Source organism: Canis lupus, chromosome 29 (genome assembly GCF_048164855.1).
Source record: "Canis lupus baileyi chromosome 29, mCanLup2.hap1, whole genome shotgun sequence".
NCBI lineage: Eukaryota > Metazoa > Chordata > Mammalia > Carnivora > Canidae > Canis > Canis lupus.
Window position 1 is genome coordinate 6995112 of NC_132866.1, and position 24123 is coordinate 7019234.

At 37.0% G+C, this 24123-nt stretch overlaps 1 protein-coding gene across 8 annotated transcripts in view; it reads right to left on the minus strand.

The window, feature by feature from the left end:
- The window catches only part of ZRANB1 (zinc finger RANBP2-type containing 1), a 57232-nt gene that overhangs the window by 28600 nt on the left and 4509 nt on the right, over nt 1–24123 (minus strand). For 2 of the 8 annotated variants that reach the window (XM_072804952.1, XM_072804953.1), the window contains exons 2-3: nt 10262–10438; nt 8117–8967 (exon numbers count right to left, since the gene is read on the minus strand). In XM_072804952.1, the coding sequence (XP_072661053.1) occupies nt 8117–8967; nt 10262–10302 (892 nt within the window). In that variant the 5' untranslated portion in view covers nt 10303–10438. Of the gene's footprint in view, nt 1–310; nt 368–8116; nt 8968–10261; nt 10439–24123 lie in introns of those variants that run through there. The other 6 variants (XM_072804954.1, XM_072804956.1, XM_072804959.1 and 3 more) reach the window with 4 other exon arrangements.

Below are 24123 nucleotides of genomic sequence, written 5' to 3' on the forward strand. Positions count from 1 at the left end.
TGCCTTAACGGACAGACTCATTCCTGGAGGCTTCTTTCTCATTCCGGGTATCAGGAAGCACTTTCAAAAGCCAGAATGAACTGGCCAAGGGGAAAAAAGTATGTGCATGTTCCCTACTGATTAGAATCTTTGACACTGCTGAGAATTATCACAATTTTCTTAAAAATCGTAACAAAATTTTATTTTATATCCAGAGTGCCAAACACAAGAGAAAATCCTTAGAAACAAGAAAAACAAAACAAAAGCTATCTAAAGAGAATACTCCATTCGCAGTGCTAAAAATAATTCTATTACCTATAATATCAACTACCTTGGATAGGAAGGAGATCCACAAGCCAGAAGGAGTATGGAGTGAAAAGACACCTCAGTTTTGATAGCTACACACACGCCCACATAAGAGTATCACAGAGTTAACCAAGGACATACAAGGCATTGTCGGCACTCTAGCAGCTTACTTTCCTTTTATGGATGCAGTGCTGCAGGAGTCTGCATGTATTTTGGATTCTATTAAAAGCTTTTAATAGAATATTTTAACAAACCATTTTTATTTTTTTCTGTTTTTTAAAAATGTGATGGTTTTATATGTCAAAGACTATTAAGACCCAAGACCTTTTCTCAAGTTCTACCTGTATTATGGGGGGGGGGGGGGGGGGGTGCAAAGTATTAAGGGAAAAAGGACACTAAATCAGAAGAGTATCTTTCAGTTAAACAGTCTGATACCAATACAAAATCAAGTTCAGACTCAAACAAAATGGTTCACTAGCATCCAGGAATAAATTCAGCCCTTAAAAAATAACCATAACCTAAATCTATCAGAACAATGAACAATTTCATTAGCTCCCTAACTCCCAGAAGATGATCTCTAAAAATTAAATATTAAAACAAAGATCTGCTACTGGGCTAACAAATCAGAAGTGAAGATGGCCACATTTTTTCCACAAGGCAAAAAAAAATACTAAAGATGGAAAATAGATTGTCCAAACAGCTGTGGTATTCAAACCGAAAATAGGCAAACACATGAAAAGCAAAGAGAATACTACAGAAATGTCACACTAAAAATCATACGAGTACAAACAATTTAACCTAACCATGGTATGCCCAGCTCAGCAATCAGTTTCATCTAGGCATATTTATTTGGAAAAATGGCAGGACTAAAAACATTAATATTCATAGACATCAAACATTATTCAAAAGTTCCTGTAACAGTCACTCCTTTCAAACAGTGAGCAAAAACCAAAAACCCCCGCTGTGAATAAGAAATATATATTTGATCTTCATCTACTGTTCCTGGCACATAATTGCTAAAACCCTTGTAATTTCCTAAGTAAGATCCCTAGGGGCATCTTTTGTTACAATATTTAGTTTTGTTCCCAGTTCCTGAAATAGCTCTAGAGAGATAAAGGGGAAAACGAATCTTTTGTTATTCATAAAACAAGTCCCTTTCTCCACTTCTGAGTTTATGTTAATGAGGTGACTTCAGGAAAACCCCTAAGGATGGGGGCTGGTTGCCAAGGGAACCAACCTTGGGATTAGAGGGTTGGCATTTTCAGCCCCATCCCACTCCCACTTCCTGAGAGAGAGGAGGAGCCGGAGGATGAGTTAATCACCTGTGGCCAATGATTTGATCGATCTTACCTGTGGAATTAAGCCTCTGTTAAAAAAAAAAAAAAAAAAAAAAAAAAAAAAAATTCCCTGAACTACAGGGGGTGGAGAGCTTCCAGGCTGGTAAGCGGATGGGGTGCTGGGAGAGTGGTAGAGGACAGAAAGACATGGAAAGCCCCTTCCCTTACCCTTTGCATCGCTTCCATCTAGTTCCAAAAAAGTTCCTCTAGGCTTCAAAAAGGTTTGAAGCCTTTTTTAATAACCATCTAGTAAATAAAAGGTTTTCCTGAGTTCTGTGAGCAATTGTACCGAATTAACTGAACCCAAGCCAGGGTCATGGAAACTCATGATATGTAACCAGTTGATCAGAAGCACAGGTGACACCTGGACTTGCTATCTGTAACAAACAAACAAGCTGTTTGTATTAATTTCCTATTGCTGCTCTAACAACTCACTACAAACATCATGGCTTAAAATAATTCAAATTTTTTATACTCACCAAGGTGTGCTCCTTGGGGAGGGCCTGGAAGAGCCTTGCCTTTTCCAGCATATAGAGGCTACCAGCATTCCTCAGCTCATGGCCCCGCATCACTAAGACCTCTGTTGCTCCACTGTCATGTCTCCATTTGTGACACACATTCTCCTGTCTCTCTCTTGTTTATAAGGACCCTTATGATTGTTAGACCCACCTGGATAACAGGAGGGCATCTCTCCATCTGAAGGTCCCTTAACTGCATCTGCAAGACCCTTTTTACCATGGAAAGTAGCATATTTATATACTCTAGGGATTAGAATTTAAACATCTTTGGGGGCCAGAAGGTATTATTCTGCCGGCTACACTATTTCAATCAGTCATGTAAATCAGAAAAGGCTGGGGCGGTGGGGGTGGGGGTTGGGGTGGTGGAGGTTGTAGCAAAAGCAAGCATTAGTAGGCAACCAAAAAATACAACTTTAGACACTAGCTCCTCTCACTAACAGTGTGTTTTGCAAGGTATTTCAGGTTTTGTGTCTTCAGGTTAAGTCATCAATAAGGTATCTCCGTGCAGCAAATTAATTTTTAAAGCTAAAGAACACAAAACTAGAAAAGAGAAACCTCTTCCATTTCTTTCCTTACAAAATAATTTATATGCCAAGTTTCCTCTAAAGTTAAAAGGTCAGCCACAAAGATCATAATAAACGGGTAAAATTGCCATTGTGTCTTCTGTCAAGGATTTCCTTTTCTGTTTTGTTCTGATGTGGTACTTTTCTTGGTATACACCACTTTATCATCATTCTAGTTCAGAGTACTATCATCTCTCAAAAAATAATAATATAGGACTTTTTTTCCGGTGAAGTTAATGTAATTTCGTTTGGATTATTGTACAACACTCACTTGACCAGACACACTATATCTCAAAACTAAATAATTTTGAAAATCACCATAAAAAAAAAAAGTCACCATTGAACATTACATTTTGGAACACATTGATTTTTCCAGAAAAAGAAAAACACTAACACAACCTTAATAGTTAACTTCCTTGAGAAGAACCATCCATATCTATAATTCTTAATGATACCAAAATAAACTGAGTATTTTAAAAGGTAAAAGACTATACCTCACTAAATTTTGTCAAAATGAAAAAAGTATTAGTGAAAGCAAACAAACACATTGACATGTTTACCTCCATACAAGTCATAGGTATTTTGCAGTTGCGTCTGGTGCTCCAGAGTAGCTATGTAGGACACAGTACACAGGCAAGGAGCCAAAATGCAGTTGGCATCAGTGCAGAAAATAACAGCCACAAATACTGATTTTCAACATGTTATGAGAAAAGGGGAAATATTCGAGCAAACAGAAGAACTACCTTTGCAGACAACTTGAAAGAAAAAGTCAATGCTAATGTGTTTTCTGTATTTTAAGAATCATGTAAGATTTTTAACACTCAAAATTTTGCTCAGGAATACCCCAGACTACAATCCTCATGCTGCCATTTCAGCATGCTCACTGATGAGGAGATTCTGATTTAGTCCATAAATCAGTGATGCTCAATAAGGGACACCAGCACATGCTGCAAGTCACCCCAAAGCCTGGGAGCAACAGGAGACATTACTGATGCACACATTTCTCTATGCCACCGCCATGGGGCAACTGAATACTTTCAGCCTAAAAATCTAGTTTCAACATGTACTCGTTATACGAGCTTGATTCTTCTTCCCCTATACTTTCAACACTACTCTGGACCCCCGATCTCAAATCTTTCCCATCTTCATTAGCAGGGTCACTGGACAAGCTAAACATAAGAAAGATGCAGCTGTTGTTGAAGACATGAGACAAAATGCCAAACTGCAACAGATTCATTAACAATATAAAATATTCAAGTAAAAATTTTATTTGCTTTAGGACTTCAGGAATAGCAAACACAGGATTTTTTTCTTTATATCATATATTCACCAAACTGTCAAATATTCATCATTGAAGGCAAGAAGAGAAATATAAGGTAAAGAAATCTGACTTCAGACTTTTCATATCCATAGACTGCCTAGTGATAAACTGAGGTGTGCCTCTTCCAAGACTATATTGTACCAACTTCCCATCTTTTCCTTACAAGGAGAAATCAACTTGGCTCCCATTAGCTCAAGCCCTGGGTAGTTTGTAAAATAAAAAAACAGAGGCTAGGAAGAAAGTAAAAAATCCAGAAATTCAGAAAAGGAGCATAAAGACCAATTTGTCCAGATCCCAGTTTCCACAAGGGCTTATTTGTTGAATAATTTAACAAATGCCTGGATGCCTGCTATGTATCAGGCACTGTTTTAGGTACTAGGATATAGCTCTGATGGAGACAAAACTCCTGACTTTCATGAAGCTTAAATTTTAAGAAAAAAGGAGACAAAGTGGAAAGTGACAACAGTCGTGAAGAAAATTAAAACTGGGGGATGGGGTAAGAACAGGGCTGAAATTATAGATAATAGCAGTCAGGGAGGCCTCACAGAGAAGGTAACAATTGAGAAAAAGAACTTAAGCAACTAAATGAGCTAATCCTGCAATCTAGAGAATGAGTAATCCAGGCAGAGGAAACAGCACATTCAAAGGTTTGAGGCTTATGTGTAGAGAAGAAAGGTGGCCAGAGTAGCTACAGTGAATGAGTGAAGTTGAGAGCAACAGATAGGTGGGGAGGGGGGAATTCGTAAGGTGGGGAGGAAGACAGAAAAGTATAGGACACAGCTGTGGGAGGCCTAGAGAGTCTCTGAGGGACTCTGGCTTTTACTCTAAGCAACAAAGGCAATCACTGAAGAGTTCTGAGCAGTTTCACAAGAGTACCTCTACTTGGAGAACAGTTTGTAAAAGATGACAAGGACAGAGAGGATCATGGTTTGGACCAGTGTAGTGAGAAGTGGTCAGATTCTGCATGTATTTCGAAGGTAAGCCAGGAAGATTTGCCAACAAGAAGGAAAGGAGTAAGAGAAAAAAGGAGAATCAACGATGACCAAGGCTTTGGGCACAGCCAGTGGAAGGATAAACCTGCCATCAAGGGAGAGGGGGACTGTGAAAGAATAGGTTTGAGAGAGAGATCAGTACAGTTTCAGCATCACTAAGTTGTAAAGAAGTTGGAAATATTAGCTATTCAAGGGAAGATGTGGCGTACACAACTAGATATACGAAGTCCAGAGTTCGAGAATACAAAAAGTTATCACTACAGATTTAATATGGGATTCTTATGTGACCCTGAATTTTTTTTTTTTTCCAGTGGATCAACATGGGTCACAAATTTAAACATTCTTCTAAAGGGCAACCAATTCAATACAATAGCAGAACTAAAATGGTATATTAGGTAGGTGCCTATTCTCTAGGGACATTATCTATCCAGCAGGAAAGGCAGTCTATGATTAGCACCAACATGACCTCCCAGAAAATACCTGGCACCAAACTGCAGACATTCCAGAGACAACTGCACATTTAAATTCACACCTCTGCCTTTACCATCCCAGTTCCCACCCCCAAATTCCACTTTCACTGATGTCAGGCTTTGGCACTGCTGTCCCCAATGTCCACTCACCACATAAGATAATAATAATGACTTAGATGAAACTTATACCCAACAGTCATGTAAAAAAGAAACTTGCTCAATACTCTTGGCACTTCAATTTACTTTTGCCTTAACAACTGAATCTTCCTCATTCCTATTTTAACAAGCTACAAAACTGGCTAGACTTTGAGACTTTTTCCAATTTCAAAGGGAGGGATGATTTTTCTTTTTTAGTATATATGCTACCAAAGGGACCACAGAGATGATTTTCTTAAATGCCTAACATGGACAAACCATAATATGTCATATCTGATGAAATTTGGAGAACATAAAGCAAGCAGAAATAGGGAAGTAAAGATTAATTTTCAGTACATGTGGGCTTCTGTTTATTAACCCAATACAAGGTAAACAAAAAAAAAAGTTTCACACATATTTCAGTGATGTTTACAAGTTAGGATAGGACTACCCAATAAAAACATGGCCATAATTTTTGGTACAACAGTTCAGAACCATACTGTATGGTGAAGTAAAAAATATTTGTTGATAGGAAAAACAATGCACATTACCAAGAACTAAATACAATTAATACTTGGCCCTAAGAACCTAAAAACCCTGGAATGGGTGGGAATAGGGACTTAATGACAAAGAAACTGTTTGTTAAATGAAACAAGATCAAATACAACAGTGGTTCTGCTGGCAGGAGTTTTGTTCCACCCTTAAAATGAACTCACAGCCAGCAAAATGCAAAGAGGTACAAGGATGGTTATCCCAAAAGAAGTAAGGTCATGTGGAAAGAAAAAGCAGCAACAAAATGAGTAGTCGGGAAAGCAAGAAATAATAGCCAAAGACAGAGTTCTATTGATCTTCTAATTTGTGTGTTTCAAGAAAAACTATTTCAAAGCAGAAGTTCTTATCCTGAGATCCACAATCTTGAAGAAACTATGAACCTCCGATTTCTAAAGGAGTCTATGATCCCAACAGAGGTTAATAGTTGTCTCAACGTATTTCATCTATAAACTTACCTGTACTATATGACCTTGTACTAAATGTATGCATAATGCATTACCACCTGCAAAAATGATTCTTTAAGAGTTTCCAAAAGGCATCCAGGTAACTTAAAGACAATCACACCTAGATACAAAGGGTCACGTATGAATCCATCTTTATGGACTATCCAGAATAGCTAAGTCAGAAAGCAGCCATGATGGTCAGAGACAGTATGACCTTTTGTATCTCCTTAAAAAAAAAAAAAAAAAAAAAAAAAGGAAAATTATATTATAAAGGGTACCCCAATTTGAAGGAGAAAAAAAAAAATCAATGGGATGAAATGGGACAACACAGCCTAAAATGGCTCAGTGCACTCTCATCCCTAGTCCTCAGGATAGAAGAAAATTGGAGCTCAGAGTTACTAAGTGCCTACTGTGTTTTGTTGCTCAGAAGGATTTACCTTCTGGGACAAAACTGAAATTAAAAAGTCAGATTTCTTGAAATCTACACTTGGGACCTACAGGTTCAAACAGTTTTGTCTTCTATGTTCTTGGAGCTATATTCAGGAGGTTAAACAAAAGAAATTTTAAATGGGAAAAAAAATCACATAAAGCTAAGCTATATCTAAAGCTTAGCTATTGTTCCACACAGTATTTAACTTGAATAGTCACTACAAATAATCCTCTACAAAAATTTTCTTTACAAAACAGACTATCAAAGTACGCACCCCACCCAAATTTAAATCATAAAATTCAAAAAGCTAATCTACTCAAAAAGAAAAGAAAAAGCACAGAGCGTCCAATAACTGCTTTTGTGAATTACATCACCAATATTTAACTCACAAGGTCAGTAACTAGAGAAAACCCTGCTCTCACAAGTCCTGGTCCTTCGACAGGTCTGAGGCAGTAACTGGGACCAATATTCAGAATTTCCTTAGGAAGCGCTAAAATCACAAAATACACAAATCATAATTTGAACTGTGGAATTCAGCGGGTTCGTAAAATTAGTTTCATAAAATTTGCAAATATTTACTACATGACATTCATGTTAAATTAACATCAGTATTTTCAAGGTCAATATTATGGTTGTTCAACTTCTTGGAGTCACATTTTTGTGATATTTTTAACATCTGACTAAAGCTTCTATCATCACAAGATGCTCACACTGTTTACAAACACTCTGAAGCAGCAGCTGGTGTTCCTCAGTCACATCTTGTTACAATAAATAGAGTAGCAGTTTTAAACTCCAGGTATGTATTTCTTCCACTGATGTGTAAAAAACTTTGCTTTAACTTAAAAAGCTTTTCTCCCTAATGAAGGGAAGACACACAATGAAACAGAGGCAATTTAGGACAAAGTTATTATAACAAGATCACAAATACAGAGATTCTTATGCACGCATAGTGGGAGTACAGCTATCATGCTGAATGACCTAAATGCTAAGTAATATAAATCCTAATAGTATCTTTCATATCATTTTTAATATCTTTTCCCATCCCATTCAAAAAAAATGCAGAAACTTACCCACACAAGCATTGAGGAATAGCCAATCAGTCTTTTTCATCCTGTTTTTAATTTGCTTTAGTTTTTTAAAGTCCACTTCAAGTTCCTCCTTGCTGCCAACAGCACCAGCCAATTCAATCCTCTGAAAATCCATTTTCATTTCAGAGTCCCGTTTCATAGTAGGAGGTGATCTTCTTTGGCTATTCCCACTGCTGCAGCTTCCCCTCCACCGAGCTCGGTCTTGCTCATTTATTATTGAAGAAGCCTCTTCAGTCTCTGCCAACTCTATTGCTTCAATATTATTAGGTCTGGGATGATCACAAACAACACATTTTTTAGCCTTGGCCCAGTTTTCATACGTGCAAATAGAACAAGTCCAATGCTGGGTCCTTGTGTTCGGTTTATTTCTATCATTGTATTCCTCGCAAGGATCAACAGAAAAAGCAACTGGTCTGGAACCAGATCCTGAGGATTGAGGAGATTCTGTGGGACTCCTGGTCCTACGCTGGGATAAGCACTGGGTACATCTGATTGCTCTTGGCCAGTTCAAATAGGTGCACATGTGGCATGACCATTTATTTGCATTTTCCATGCTATAAGAAGACTTAACCCTGGGTCTTGCACTAGAGTCTGGACATATCAAAGGACTACTTCCTCCTTCGGTGCTAGAAGGATCCCAATCTCTACCAACATCACTTGAACCGCTTTTAAATGGATCTTCTGTGATAATTGTTCCACTTGGTCTTTGGGCACGACACATAGTACACTTGATCGCAGATGGCCAGTTTTCATACGTACAATATTCACAAGCCCACTTAATTCCACGTTCTGACATTGTGCTCTTCTTGAAGTGAGTTATGTCAGGCAGGGAGCTATAAATAATTAGGACATGGTTATTAAAACAATAACTATATAATTTCATCTCTGAAAATGTGCCCCAAAACAAAACTACCCTTCAACTTATAAAATAGAAATCTCTCAAAAGAAGCCTGAAAAATTTAACAATGAAGTATCCTTGTTTTTCCAATTTCCATTAGAGACACCAGAGATAAGTCCCAAGGAAAAATCTTAGACCTTGGGATTTAATGATATTGTACTTTAGAATGCAAAAGAGATAAGCAGAAGATAAAAGATTTGTTCTAAAAGGGAAGCAAGTTAAAAAAAAAAAAAAAAAGCTACTAATAGAAATGCTTAATTTAAGCCAGGTCATCATCATCAATTTAGAAAAGTAATCAATAGTTAAGATTCAAAGAGAATGGAAAGAACACAAAAACCAAATAAACACATAACAATTCTCAAATTATGAACATAACACTATCTATGATAGCACAGATTCTTATGCTATCTAGGTACAGTATCATTATGTTTGATTCACTGAAGAATTCAGAAGATCAAACAAAGTCAATTCTAACATTTTGCTAAGAAAGAAAAAAAGCAGCTTAAAAATGCTACTTACTTATCCACTGCTCTTAAAAGCACAGGCAGAAAAGAAAAATGTTGAAGAAGTAATCCTTACATTCATAAAAGTAACACTACGAAATACTGCACCCTCAAAATCTAGTTCTGTCTGGAGCACAAAAAGATAAAAACTGTGTATCACCTATTAGGACAATAAAATCGACGGAACGTCCCTAAGGTAATTACTAGCATATACTCAGTCCAGTAGAATTTTGAATATTCATACTCAAAATATTCAATATTTAAAATATACTAAAAATTTAATTCATACTGAGAATATATTCAACTATTTAAAAGCTTCCTAGACTGGGCTTACTACTAACACTACACTAAAATGAAGACTTCATGATTTAATGCCAACTTAATCTATGAAGTAACTTCCACAGCAAACTTAATAATGACTTTTCTTTTAATGGCTGACACTAAAGCCAGACTCTTCATTTTCTTAAATCCCTCAACTTAATATCATCCTGCCACCTATTTTTAGCCAGAAAAGTGAAAAATCCTAGGCAGAGTAACAGAAGCCTTTGCCTCTCTTTCTCAGGGATTTTTCCTGACCTGAAAAGCTCAAGCTTTCATTTTGTTAAGTGCATTATTGTGTCTCTGTTTGCCAAGTCCTCACCCATTTACAGTGTGAACTCCATTAAGAGGACAAATTCACTACAAGAAAGGCTATAATTTAATAGCTAAAATAAAAATCACACTTACTAAGGTTTTAGTTTCCATGCTATAACCTCCACCTTGCACATGGTTAGAATAAAAGTAAGGTTTTATAAATCAGACCAAAGACAAGATTCAGTCTTCATGTTGGCTCAGATTCTGACTTCCTCAGGAGACACTGGCAAAGCGTGCTAAGTGGTTCTGTCTGACTGTGAATAGCTAGTCCTGTAAAGGAAACCAAAACTGAGTTTCACTTGAAGCCTGCTACTTTATCCAGAAGTATTTATTAAAAAAAAAAAAAAAAAAAAAAAAGCCTTTAATCTACTCATTTCTTTTAATAATGGATTATTGTATTAAGCATTTTATTTTTTATGTATTAAGCATTTTAATTTAATAAATCAAATTAATTTAGCAAAAAAAATCAGCTAACTGATTGAGCTGGTCAAATTAGACATAGGAAAGACATTTTTCTCTAAAGCCTTAAACGTGCATGTATGTGCACTAATGGTATGGTTAATATTAACTTAGTAGTGCTAAGTCAGTTCCTGCCCGTATTACTTACTATTGAAGAAAGATGATGTAAACCAAGTAAGCAGAAAAAGCAAAAAATAAATATTGCTTTTATTTAGCCTGAATTCTTTTTCTCCTTCAGCAACTCTATTTTTTCCTTAACCAAGGTTATTTATATTCATATTGCTTAGATTTTGAAATTTAGCTTGTACACAGTGATACACACACTCTAACACCATCCAAAAGTGTGAAGAGCAAGGAACTATAATCATAAGCATCCATAAAATGGGACAATCGAATTTAATGGCAATTTTCATATTCACCAGGCAGTTTCTTCCTTTAGTTTCTCAAGAATGAAATATAAATAAGTTGTTCATGCTACTGGAAAATAACATGATCAAGTAGAAACTTATCATGACAAGAACAAATGACATAATGAATATATATTCAAGGCTACCAGAAGTAATTTCCATATTTCATTTAAAATATTCACATTCAAAATTTCAGGCTTGCTTTAGTAAGTCTTACTTTGATATGCTCATAGGCTCAACTAAACAGCTTGTGACCTTACATTACATTAGCTAATCTTCATGGAACTAATGTGCCAGCACAACATATTTAAATGTCCGCATCTGACAAAAAAAAAAAAAAAAAAAAAAAAACTGCCATAAAATAGTCATTGTCATATATGCCTGGTAAATAGCCTCTCTCTTCAAAAATCCAGGTAAGTAAACAATACCAAAACCATCCTCCAAAAGTTTTAAGGTAAGTACATGATATTAAATAATGATGTATATACAGTATCAACTCTACAGGAAATTGAGACTTTGTAGAAATACCACTTTTTAGTAAATGAAAACAAACTCATTGGAGAGGATTACCTGAGAGAGTCATTTGTACATGTTGTAATCAGTAAATGAAATGGAAGAGTAAAGATTACTTTGGCTCAACTACATGATTTTGCATTACTGAGATGAAATTAACACTAAGTACACTTACTTTTTCTTCCAGATGTCAAAAATCCCCCCAAAATAAAATTATTTTTAATAGCAATCAGCTCTAAGAGTTAATATTGTACAGTGAAATAAAACTGTTGCTAAATATCTTTTAAGTTAACGTATAATCATATACCCAAGTAAATCTAATTTACAAGTCTAATTTTACATGTAACAGATTTCCAAATTCTATCCAATGAATCATACTTCAATTAATTGGTACAATAAGAAGCAAAAATAAAATCTGCACAATCTGGACTCTCTTTAAGGAGAAACAGATACAACTTCTACTTTTCAAACAAATATTCCTTGATTCGAATGCAATACCAGCAGTTTCCATTCTGTGGACCAAAGAGTCCATGAATCCATTTCTGTATCCCGCTCTCCCTGTAGACAGATTGAATAATGTCCCCAAGTATATCAATCAGTTTTGATTTTATACTTCCCACTTCAAATACTAATAAAAGCACAAGTATTATGGGCATATGGATTAATGATCAGGGAAAAAGGCTACTAACTCATTTTTAATACTGTCATGCTTAATAATGAATTAGTTAAACCGTATTTGTGAAGTGTTACTAAACACTGCAGAAGAAATAGATCTATATTACAGGCATTCCTCAAAATTGTAGCTACCCTACAACTTCTCCCAACCACCTACTAAAACCCTATCAAAGGAAACTAGAGAAGTGAAATAATCCTCATCAAGTACAAACTTCTTAAGAAACAGAGCAGCTCAACTGCCAGTTAGTTTCAAATGGTAAATCATCCAAAGGACTAATAGCAGTCTTTAAGGTCTGTATTAGCTTTATTAGGTATGAGTCTGTATTCAGTAATATAAATATTAACTCATTAACATAAATTATTGATATAAATATTAATTAACATAAATCTGTAGAAATTTACAAATGCTCAGAAAGCATCTTAGGGGACTAAAAATGAAAGTTATAACTAGCAGGTTATTCCAAGCATGCTGAATTTTCAGGTTCTATTACAGTATCACCTGGCACTCCTGAACTGTAATATTGATACATAAAAAGAACTACTCAACTCTTAAGCCAAAAATCCCACAGTCATTCCCCTCTTTTCTCCCACATCTTTCTACATAATTGTCCATCCTCACAACAGTTAACAGAAAAAACAACTGGCCTTGAGCAAGATCCTGAAGACTGATGATACAGAGGACCCTCTCTCCATAAATCTGACCTCATTTCAGGGCTCCATCACCTTACTGCAGCATCCTCCATTAAACCTCTTCTCTTCCACCCACAGCAAACTCCTAACCCTGACTTCTCCCACACCATGAGGACCTCTGCACCCAGCACAGAAAAGCAGAATCCTCTTGAATCCTGCTCCCCCACCCCCAGAGTCTCTGTCTCTAGTGGTTTCTGTCCAATCAGTTCCTTCCCATCCCCACTGCCATCCACTCTTCTCAGTTCAGGTCAGAACTACTATAATAGCCTCCTAAGCACCTTCCCCTTCTAAATCCACCCAGCTTACTACTACCAGAAAAATCCTCCTAATAGCAAGGCCCTCTTTCTGAAGCAATTCTGCAGTAGTATAAACTCCAAAGTCCTTCCCTCTGCACACACAACCCACCTCACAGACTCCCTCCCAAACACCACACATACCCACCAGCCACATGCGCAGACCAACCCCTGCCCTGTCCAAGATACACGAAGGCACTACCTTACAAACACAAGCACAGCAGATACCCACGCTCAACTTGCGGCAAACCCCATCCCTTCTTTAAAGCTCAGTTCAAGTCTCTTCTCTCTCAGGTTTTTCAAAAGTTTCGGCTTAGGTTGTGATCTGAAAGTCGTGGAATCAAGCCCCAAGTCAGCTCCGTGAACAGCATGGAGCCTGCCTGACTCACTCTCTCTCTCCCCCTCCCTCTGCCCTTCCCCCATCCACACCCTACCCCCCCCCCCCCCCCGCCCCACTCCCGCACTTGCTCACACTTGCAAACTCTCTCTCAAATAAACAAATAAATCTTTAAAAAAAGAACTGTGGCTCAGGGGCTCGGGGCATCAAATGGCATGGAATGTGGACCAGTCCTATGTTTAATAAAAATCCACAGAACAGACCACAATGAGTGTCCTATTAAAAAAAAGAAAAAAAAGAGAGAGAGTGGAGCATAGAGCAATTTCAGGCAAAAAGGAGACATTTCAGAGGATGGCATCCACTTCTGTGGCAAGACCTCAGTAGCCAGGGTCCACCACTAACAACTAGGTACAACACCATAGGCACTCCTGAGCTTTTTAACTACTCAAGTTCTTTAATGTAAAGGACACAAAGGGTTTTGTGTCCTTTATGTCCTCTAAAGGTCACAAAACCTTTGGCAATCATTAAATACCCTCTGAGAGTACTAAATCTATGTAAAATTTTGTAAAAAAAATAGTCAAGAATCAGATCTCAAAAATGTGTTGCCCTTCCTTCTCTACAGAGATCATGGTTCCCTGTGTCATCTGTATCTAAGAAGATTTAAATTAAACATACTTGCTAAGGTCCCTTTCCAAAACTTTGTGAACAAGCTGGACAAAGTAAATTCAGTTAAAATAACAAAGTTAAATAACATGCCATGGTGTCCTGCCATGGTGTCCTTGGTCTTCCTAGCACTGTGCCTGATTAGCTGAGCCAATTACCCATACAACTAATACATCTAACTTTATTCCAACTAAACGTAAGTCCCTGAAATATAACAAGAATTATAAAGCTTACATTTTAATATGTGAACATTGCAGAATCACGAAAAACTATAATAAAAACTACAATTCTAATAGTTTTTCTTTCAAACCACTTGGCAATCTATTGATTAGAATGGAAGATCTATAAATACAAAATTAATATATACTATGTCAAAAATCTTGCACAAAATAGTAATACTCTTTTAATCTACTCTCTATTCTTTTTTTTGTTTTGTTTTAAGGTTTTATTTATTTACTTGAGAGAGAGAGCAAACAGGGGGAGGAGCAGAGGGAGAAGCAGACTCTCCAATGAGCAGGGAGCCTGAGCTGGGCTCCAACCCAGGACCATCAGATCATGAACAAAGCTGAAGGCTACTGCTTATCCAACTGAGGCAGCCAGGCAATGCATTCTTTTCAAGAGGAATTCTACTTCTTTAAGTATGTACTAGAACTTTATCTGAGATCTTGCCAACTTCCTCTATACTCTTCAGTTCCTAGACAGTAACAAGAGTAACACATATCTATATATACATACACACACACACACACTATATTTATATACACACATACATACATCTATACACACACACACACATTCAACTACCATAGAACCCATTTCAGTATGGTTCATGCGTACAGTTTCAGAGACTTCACAAGTCTATCATGTACCCCCTATTATAATCCCAAACAAAACAAATGTAACCTAACAACCTATAAAAGTTACCAAAGGTCTACAGTACACAGGGCATCTGCAATCTAATTAGATGAAACATGACTACGATTTTCTTAAATATGTATGGCAGTGGATTAGCTGGCATTATCAACCCAGCATTTAAAATATATATATATAACATATGCAAGAATTACAAAGACGCTACCTCACATTCAGAATTTGTTTTTTTTCCACTGTCCTATTTCTGTGTTCATACTAAACAGATGAATCCCAATTAATAAAGTATCCATAGAAACCAGTATACCTATGCCAAACTAAAGGCTATTTTTTTTGCCAAATTGTATGAACATTACTTGTGTGACACAGGAAGGAGAGGTACAAACTTGGAACTTTTAGATAATCAGTGAGTTCTGATGTAAAACAAAGAAAAAGATAAGGGCACAAAGTCACAAAGCTACAGAGTGGCACAACCAGAGATTCTGGCTCCAAAGTTAGTATTATACACAATACTTTATACTGCAGCCCAGTCACTTATTCCCATTATCCAGAATCTGAACTATTAATAAACTGCACTGAATTTCTCACTAAGCAGTCCCTTCCTAGATGACTATGACATACTATGGTTAAATGAGCAAACTTTTGCTTTTTTTTAGGATTTTATTTGGCAGAGAGAGAAATAGAGAATAGAAGCAGGAGAGTGGCAGGCAGAGGGAGAAGCAGACTCCCCACTGAGCGGGGAGCCGGATGCCGTCCTTGATCCCAGGAGACCCTGCTTCTCCCTCTGCCTATGTCTCTGCCTCTCTCGCTCCCTCTCTCTCTGTGTGTGTGTGTGTGTGTGTGTTTTTCATGAAATGAATAAAATCATTTAAAAAAGTAATAAAATAAAACATTAGCAAATCAAATCCAACAATGTATAAAAAGAATTATACACTACAAGCAAGTGGGGTTTATCCCAGATTGCAAGGCTAGTTCAATGTTCAAAAAATCAAGTAATGCAATCCTTCATTTCAAGAGACTTAAAAAAAAAAAAAAAGATCACATGAATATATGCAGAAAAGGCATTTGACAATATCCAACACTCATTCATGAAGGTGTGGGGCGGGAATTCTCAGCAAACTAGAAATACAGGGCACCTTCCTCAACATGATAAAGAACACATACAAAAAACCGACAGCCAACATATTTAACAATGAAAAACTAGAAACTTCCCTACCAAGATCAGTAATAAGGCAAGATGTTCCCTCTAACCATTCCTTCCAACATCAAATTAGAAATTCTAGCTAATGTTATAAGAGAAAATTATAAGTACACATATTGGGAAGAAAGAGGTAAGATGGTCTTTATTGGCAGATGATATGACTGTCTATGTAGAAAACAAAACAAACAAAAAAATCAACAAACAGCGCCTAGAGCTAATAAGTGATTATAACAAGGCTGCAGGATACAAGGTTAATACACAAAAGTCAATTGCTTTCCTATATACCAGCAATGTACACATGGAACTTGTCCATTCACCTCAGATCATGTGTCACACCTACTGAAGGACATCATCAAGAGATTCATTATAATCCCAACCAAAATGCCAGCAAGTTATTCTGTGGGTATCAATAGAAAAGCAATTTCAGGTTTATACAGAGAAGCATAATTTCCAGAAAAGCCAAAAAGTACTTAAGAGTCTGAGAACTGACTCCCCTAACTTCAAAACTTATATAAAACTACCGTAATCAAGACAGTGTGTTATTGGCAAAACAAGAGACAAATAAGTCAATGCGATAGAACTGAGCCCAGAAACAGAACTACAAATATATAGGTAATTGATCTTTGACAAAGGAGTAAAAGCAACACAATGAAGAAAAGATATCTTTCCAAAAAATGGCACTAGAACAACTAGACATCCACATGCAAAGAATTTACTCTAAACACAAACCTCACATTCTTCACAAAAACTCACACAAAATGGATCACAGACCTAAAATGTAAAATGAAGAACTATAAAATTCCTAGAAGACAAAATAAAAGGAAATCTAGATGACCTAACTATGGGAATGACTTTGGATAAAATATCATAAAAGAAATACCTTAGTATTTCTTATTGAAATTAAAAACTTCCACTCGCAAAACACACTGTCAAGGGAATGACAAGCCAGAAAATACTTGCAAGACGTATCTGCTACAGGACTGTTATCCAAAATTTACAAAGAACTCTTGAAACTTAACAATAACAATCCAATTAAAACATGGGCAAAAGACCTAAATAGACATACCTCACACCAAGGAAGATCCACAGATGGCCAATAAGCCCATGAAAAAATGCTCAACATCTTGTGTCAACAGGAAATTACAAATTAAAACAATGAGATACCACTACACACCTACTAGAATGGCAAAAATCCAGAACACTGACAACACCAAACGCTGGGGAGGACATAGAGCAATAATACTTCTCATTCATTACTGATGCAAATGCAAAATGGTATAGCCACTTAGGAAGAGTGTTTGACAGTTTCTTACAAAACTACACATGCGGGCAGCCCAGGTGGCTCAGCGGTTTAGTGCCGCCTTCCGCCTATGGCACGATCCTGGAGTCCCGGGATCGAGTCCCACGTCAGGCTCCCTGCATGGAGCCTGCTTCTCCCTCTGCCTGTGTCTTGCCTCTCTGTGTCTCTCATGAATAAATAAATAAAATATTAAAACAAAAACAAAACTACACATGCTCTTACCATACAATCCAAGAAGTGTGTGCCTTGGTATTTACCCAAAGTAGTTGAAAGCTTACATCCACACAAAAGTCTACATACAGATGTTTATAACAGCTTTATTCGTAATTCCAAAACTTGCAAGCAACCAAGATGTCCTTCAGTAGGTGTGACACATGATCTGAGGTGAATGGATAAACTGTGGTATAATGAAATACTATTCAGCACTAAAAAGTGAGGGATCAAGCCATAAAAAGACAGAGGAAACTTAAATGCCTATTGCTAAGTGAAGGAGGCCAATATGGGAAATGGCTATATACTCAGTGACTCCAACTACACGATATTCCAGAAAAAGCAAAACTAAGGAGACAGTAAAAAGACCAGTGGTTGCCAGGGGTTCTGGGGAGGGAAGGATGTACAGGCAGGGCAGAGAGGATTTTTAGGGTTGTGAAAATAACGCTGTACAACACTATAATGGTGGATACTTGTACATTCTATAGATTTTGACACATACAGAATGATAGTGTTACCACCTATTATGGAGTGTGGCTGATAATGATTTCTCAGGATAGATTCATCAATTATAACATATGTACCACTCTGTTATGGTTGATTTTGGGGAAAGCTATGCATGTGTTGGGGCAAAGGGATATAGAACTCTCTATACTTTCTGATCAATTTTACTATAAACTTAAATCACTATAAAAATAAAGTTTATTTTTAAAAATTTGTTTAACTTTTCTAGTCACTAATACACAGGAAACATTTTCTTCTTTTAAAAAAACAATCAGGGATCCCTGGGTGGCGCAGCGGTTTGGCGCCTGCCTTTGGCCCAGGGCGCGATCCTGGAGACCCGGGATCGAATCCCGTATCAGGCTCCCGGTGCATGGAGCCTGCTTCTCCCTCTGCCTGTGTCTCTGCCTCTCTCTCTCTCTCTGTGACTATCATAAGTAAATAAATAAAAAAAAAAATTAAAAAATAAAAAATAAAATAAAAATAAAAATAAAAATAAAAATAAAAAAAATCAAAAAAAATAAAAATAAAAATAAAATAAATAAAATAAAATAAAAATAAAATAAAAAAACAATCAGCTCTCAAAGAATGATGAGTTTTTAAAAGGCCACAGGAATTTTGGTTTGAACCTAAAGCTGCTCTAAAAAATAAAACCAAATCTGAAATATAGCCACACCTAAAATGTTACATTAAAAAAAAATAAAGGACACAAATATTAGTATGAAGAGCTCCCACTGGCCAAATTTGGATTAACCTGAGCATCAACATAAACAATGACAATAAAGATTTTATTTAAAAAAATACATTTTACTAATTTATTTTAGAGGAGAGAAAGAGAACAAGGGGACGGGGAGAGCACAGGGGGATGGAGGAGGAAAGAACCTCAAACACAGTCTATGCTGGGCAGAGCCAGATGCAGGGCTTGATCCAGGACCTTCAGATCATGTTCATGTACCTGAGCTGAAACCAAGAGGCAGGTGCTCAACAGACTGAGCCACTCAGCGCCCCAACAATAAAGCTTTTAAAACACTGACTAAAATAAAAATCTGTAAGTCTTCACAGACATTGACAAACACACAAATAAGCAAATAAGAAGAGAAAGGTCTTCCTTACAGTAAAAATCCAACGAATAAATGCAAAAAGAGTAACTGGATTAGAAAAAAAATCACCATTTGGCAATCACCAAAGGATGTTAAACTAGTTAACAATAGCTAGTTATGTTAAAAAAATCATCAGTGGGAAAAAAAAAATCATCAGTGGATGTTAAAACTAGTGGGTGAAAATCTGAGATTAACCAGATATTTATTCATTCATTTATTTATTAAGATTTTATGTATTTATTCATGAGAGGCACAGAGAGAGAGGTACAGGCACAGGCATAGGGAGAAGCAGGCTCCATGCAGAGGGACTCGATTCCAGGACCCCGCCCCGAGCCAAGGGCAGACGCACAACTGCTGAGCCACCCAGGCGTCCCTAACCAGATATTTAAATAGTTTCCAGTATGTCCCCACAATAATAACTGGTATATTTCAAAATCTGATAGACATTACCATAACCAAATAATCAGAAGTTAACCATACAGTTAATGACATCATTTGCTTCCCGACATGCTATATGAAGAACATAGCATCACTTCTGTGGAATTCTTGTCAAAAAGTGCATAATCTGACTCCAAATATCAGACACAGCATATTAAGAAACCTTCCACAGAATAAGTAATCCTATGTTCTTCAAAAGCATCAATATCATGAGATATAAAGGCTTTACTGTTCCAATTAAAGGACCTTATATAAAACTGGCAAAAGACTGCAACACATAATCTGAGATTTTCTTTTGCCTTCATAAAAAACATTGATGGAGTAACAAAAGTTGAGCAAGATTTGTAGAATCTTGGGGCACCTGGCTGGCTCAGTTCATAGAGCATGTGACTCAATCTTGGAGATGGAAGTTCCAGCCCCATACTGGATGTAGATATTACTTAAAAAGATATAAATAAATAGCGAAACCTCCATCTTAAAAAAAAGATTTGTTGAATCTTACTAAAAATTACATAATAATAATCATACAATGTTAATTTCCTGATTTTGATCATTATATTGTGGTTATGTAGCATAAAGTCCTTGCTTTTTAGGAAATATACACCGAAATATTTAAGGATAATGGGATATCAAGCCTGCAACTCATTTTTAAACAGTTCTGGGGAAAATATAGATTTGTTATTTATATATATATATATATATATATATATATATATACACACACACACATCATACAGTAAATCTTACCACTTACAAAATACTTTCACATATATTATTTTTATCCTGACAAAAATCATGGATTAGGTATAGAAGAGTCCTTTTTATCAGAGAATAAATATGCCTCCTATACCCTAAACCTTTCTCAAGAATTAGCCCTTCTTTCCATCCCTATCATTAAGCCCTAGTTCATCGTTTCTTTCCTCAACTATTTTTCTAACTGATCTTCCTACCCTCGTACTCCACATCTCTACCAGGGTGGTCAAAAAAGAAAGAAAAAAAAAATCTGATGTTGCTATTCTGCTGCTCTGAAATTTTCAAGAGCATCCCACTGAAGTTAAAATCCTAAACAGGGCATCAAAGATCATTCCCTGATAAAATCTTTCAAAAAGAAGAAGGAAGAGGAGGAGAAGGAGGAGAAGAAAGACCCATTTATTTGAGAGAGCAAGAGATCAGGAGCAGGGGGAAAGAGAGAAGCAAGCTCCCCACTGAGCAGGGAACCCGATGTGGGGCTCCATCCCAGGACCCTAGGATCATGACCTGAGCCAAAGACAGACGTTTAACCAACTGAGCCACCCAGGTGCCCCATGACAGATCTTTAAGTATCCCCTCACTCTTCCAAACACAAACATACACACACTTCAAGAATATACTACAATACTATCCTTTAGTGATTTTACTAGGGCCTCTCACCAAAGTGCTAATTTGAAATCTACTTTAATCTACTATGGGAAGATGAGTTCCATCTCTTGATATTTATATTCGTTTCTCTCAATACAGGAAGATGTATTGCGCTTCATAGACACAAGTTCAAGTCCCTCACCATCCTTTACTGACTCACAGGGTATTGGCCAAATGCTTAAGACTCAAGGGTCTTCATTGAAAAGAAATTACAATAACAATGCCACATCTGTCTTTAAGTAGGTACTAAAGCCAGTAACCTCAAGATCCATATCCAATAATTAATATTACCAACAACAATTGCCGACTTCAAACAATACCACCTTAAATTACGTATGGAACTTTAGGTCATGGAACACTTGTATTACTTCACTTAATCCTAAGAACCCTCAGGTACTCTCCCCCCCTAAGGTACCTTGAATCTCCCTGAGGTACAAATACATTCATTTTAATGACACGGAATCCAGGGCTCCAGGAAAGGTAAAATGATTTGCCTAGTGTCACAAAGCTTTACGAAGTAAACCCCAGATTCTGACTCCTGTTTTTTTCGCATTCGTGTACCACAGCCTTCCAGGATCACAAAAGCATTTCCTTAGAATAAAACACGAATATTAAGTGACAAGACAGGCTGACGTTATAGTCACTGTCTCTAGCTACCACAAGGCACTGACATTACTCCAAAACAAGCCCCAAAATCTTTATTTTCCTCCAGAATCCCCTACCACACCCCCAGGTCCAGCCACCATCAACTCTCCTGCGGATTAGGACAAAGCCTCTCCACTAGTCTTACAGCTTTCTACTCTACCCACCATCCTCACACAGAAGCCAGATGGATCCTTTAGAAACGTAAACCAAATCACAACACAAGAATTTAAAACCCTCTAATGGCTTCCCAATCCATTCAGAATAAAATTAAAATCTGCCAGCCTTTCTTGAAAATCTCTACATAGAAAAATGGAGTTCATTCTGTTCCCTTTTACCAGCAAGCTCTCACATTAGCTTTGTATTTGAAATCTCTTCTGCCTAGAATGCTCTATCCCCAGATTTTCATATGGCCAGCTGTCATCACTGAGATAGATCTAGGTTTAAATACCACCTCCACAGAAAGATTTTCCCTGACCACTCAGTCACATCCACCACATCACCCTGCTTGCTTTATCTGCATGGCTCTTACCACTATCTGGTTTTTTGTTTGTTTGTTTGCTCCTAGATTGCCTCTCCATATAGGAATGCAAATACAAGTAATTTGCCTTGTCCACCTGGATACCACAATATCCAGTAGAATTGCTTTTGGAAGAGTGAATTTCAGGTTGTCACTAAATGTTTTAATTTCAGTAGCCTCTGTAACAGTGTTTTATATTATCTACTTTTTGAAAATCCTAAACTTCAGAGCACACAGTAGGTGCCCAATAATTAACCTGCTAGATGAATTTCTATAAAAAAAAATGCCTTCAAATTCTCAACTTAATAAATATCCCACACACACACATATTCCAGCATACACACACACACAGAGACAGAGTAAGAAGACAAAATTCTTCTGCCTTCCTATCTGTGAAGATGATCCATTCTAAAGAGGACCACTCTACCTTTCTAATTCCCAGCCACAATACTAGCTCTGGGATAAGTGAGGCAGGGGGGACTCTATAGGAGTGCCTTTCCAATCTCATCCACATGCTTTAGTTATCCTAAAGCTGCTGGTACCGAAACAGGACATGTCATTTTCACATCTCCATGCCTTCACACACAGGTTTGCTTCTGCACAGGATGCTTGCCCATTTCCACCCTCCATTCTTACCCGCTTTCAGAAACCTACTTACTTCTGTGAGGACCAGCTTAAATGTCCCCATCTCCCTAAAGCCCTTCCTGACACAAACCTAACCTTATGCTAACGTTTCATAGTTTTGTGAATTATGGTTTCCAATGATCGCCTGTGAAAAATTCACCTTTATGTGTCTATAAACAATGTCTGCTCTCCAATCGTCACTTACTCATCATTTAGGCAATAAAAAGCAATGAAATATTCCACTGGTATTCAAAGGGTAGAATTTCAAAAAAATATTAGTCAAAATTAGTTCTGCGAATTAATATAGCTCCCATTTAAACAAACTTTAGCTTCACTAAATACCAAAAAATTAATTTTTATAATAAAAATTTGTAATAACTTATTACCCCAACTAAAAAAAGCTAGGGATTTAAAACTTTTTGTTAGGGATCCCTGGGTGGCGCAGCGGTTTGGCGCCTGCCTTTGGCTCAGGGCGTGATCCTGGAGACCCGGGATCGAATCCCACATCGGGCTCCTGGTGCATGCAGCCTGCTTCTCCCTCTGCCTGTGTCTCTGCCTCTCTCTCTCTCTCTATCATAAATAAATAAAAATTTAAAAAAATTAAAAAAAAGAAAAAAAACTTTTTGTTAAAAATCACAAAAATAAAAAATAAAATAAATAAATAAAAATCACAGAAATGATGTCCTCCCTTCAGAATTCCAATCAAAGTGATAACAGAGTTACCGTATAACCCAGCACTTCCACTGCCAGGTATATACTCAAGAGAAATGAAAACCTTTGTCCACCCGAATACTTGTACAGGTATTCATAGCAGCATACTTCGTAACAGCCCAAAAGCAGAAACCTAAATGTCCATCAATCGATAAATGGATAAACATAAACAAAATGGGCTATATCCATACACTATTAATTATTCAGCCATTTTAAAAAAGCACTGATACATGTTACAACATGAATAAGCCTTCAAAACATTATGCTAAGTGAACGGAGTCAGACACAAAAGGTGTCATATTATAGGATTCCACTTATAAGAAATGTACAAAATAGGGACACCAGGGTGGCTCAGCAGTTGAGCATCTGCCTTCTGCTCGGGGCGTGATCCCAGGGTCCGGGA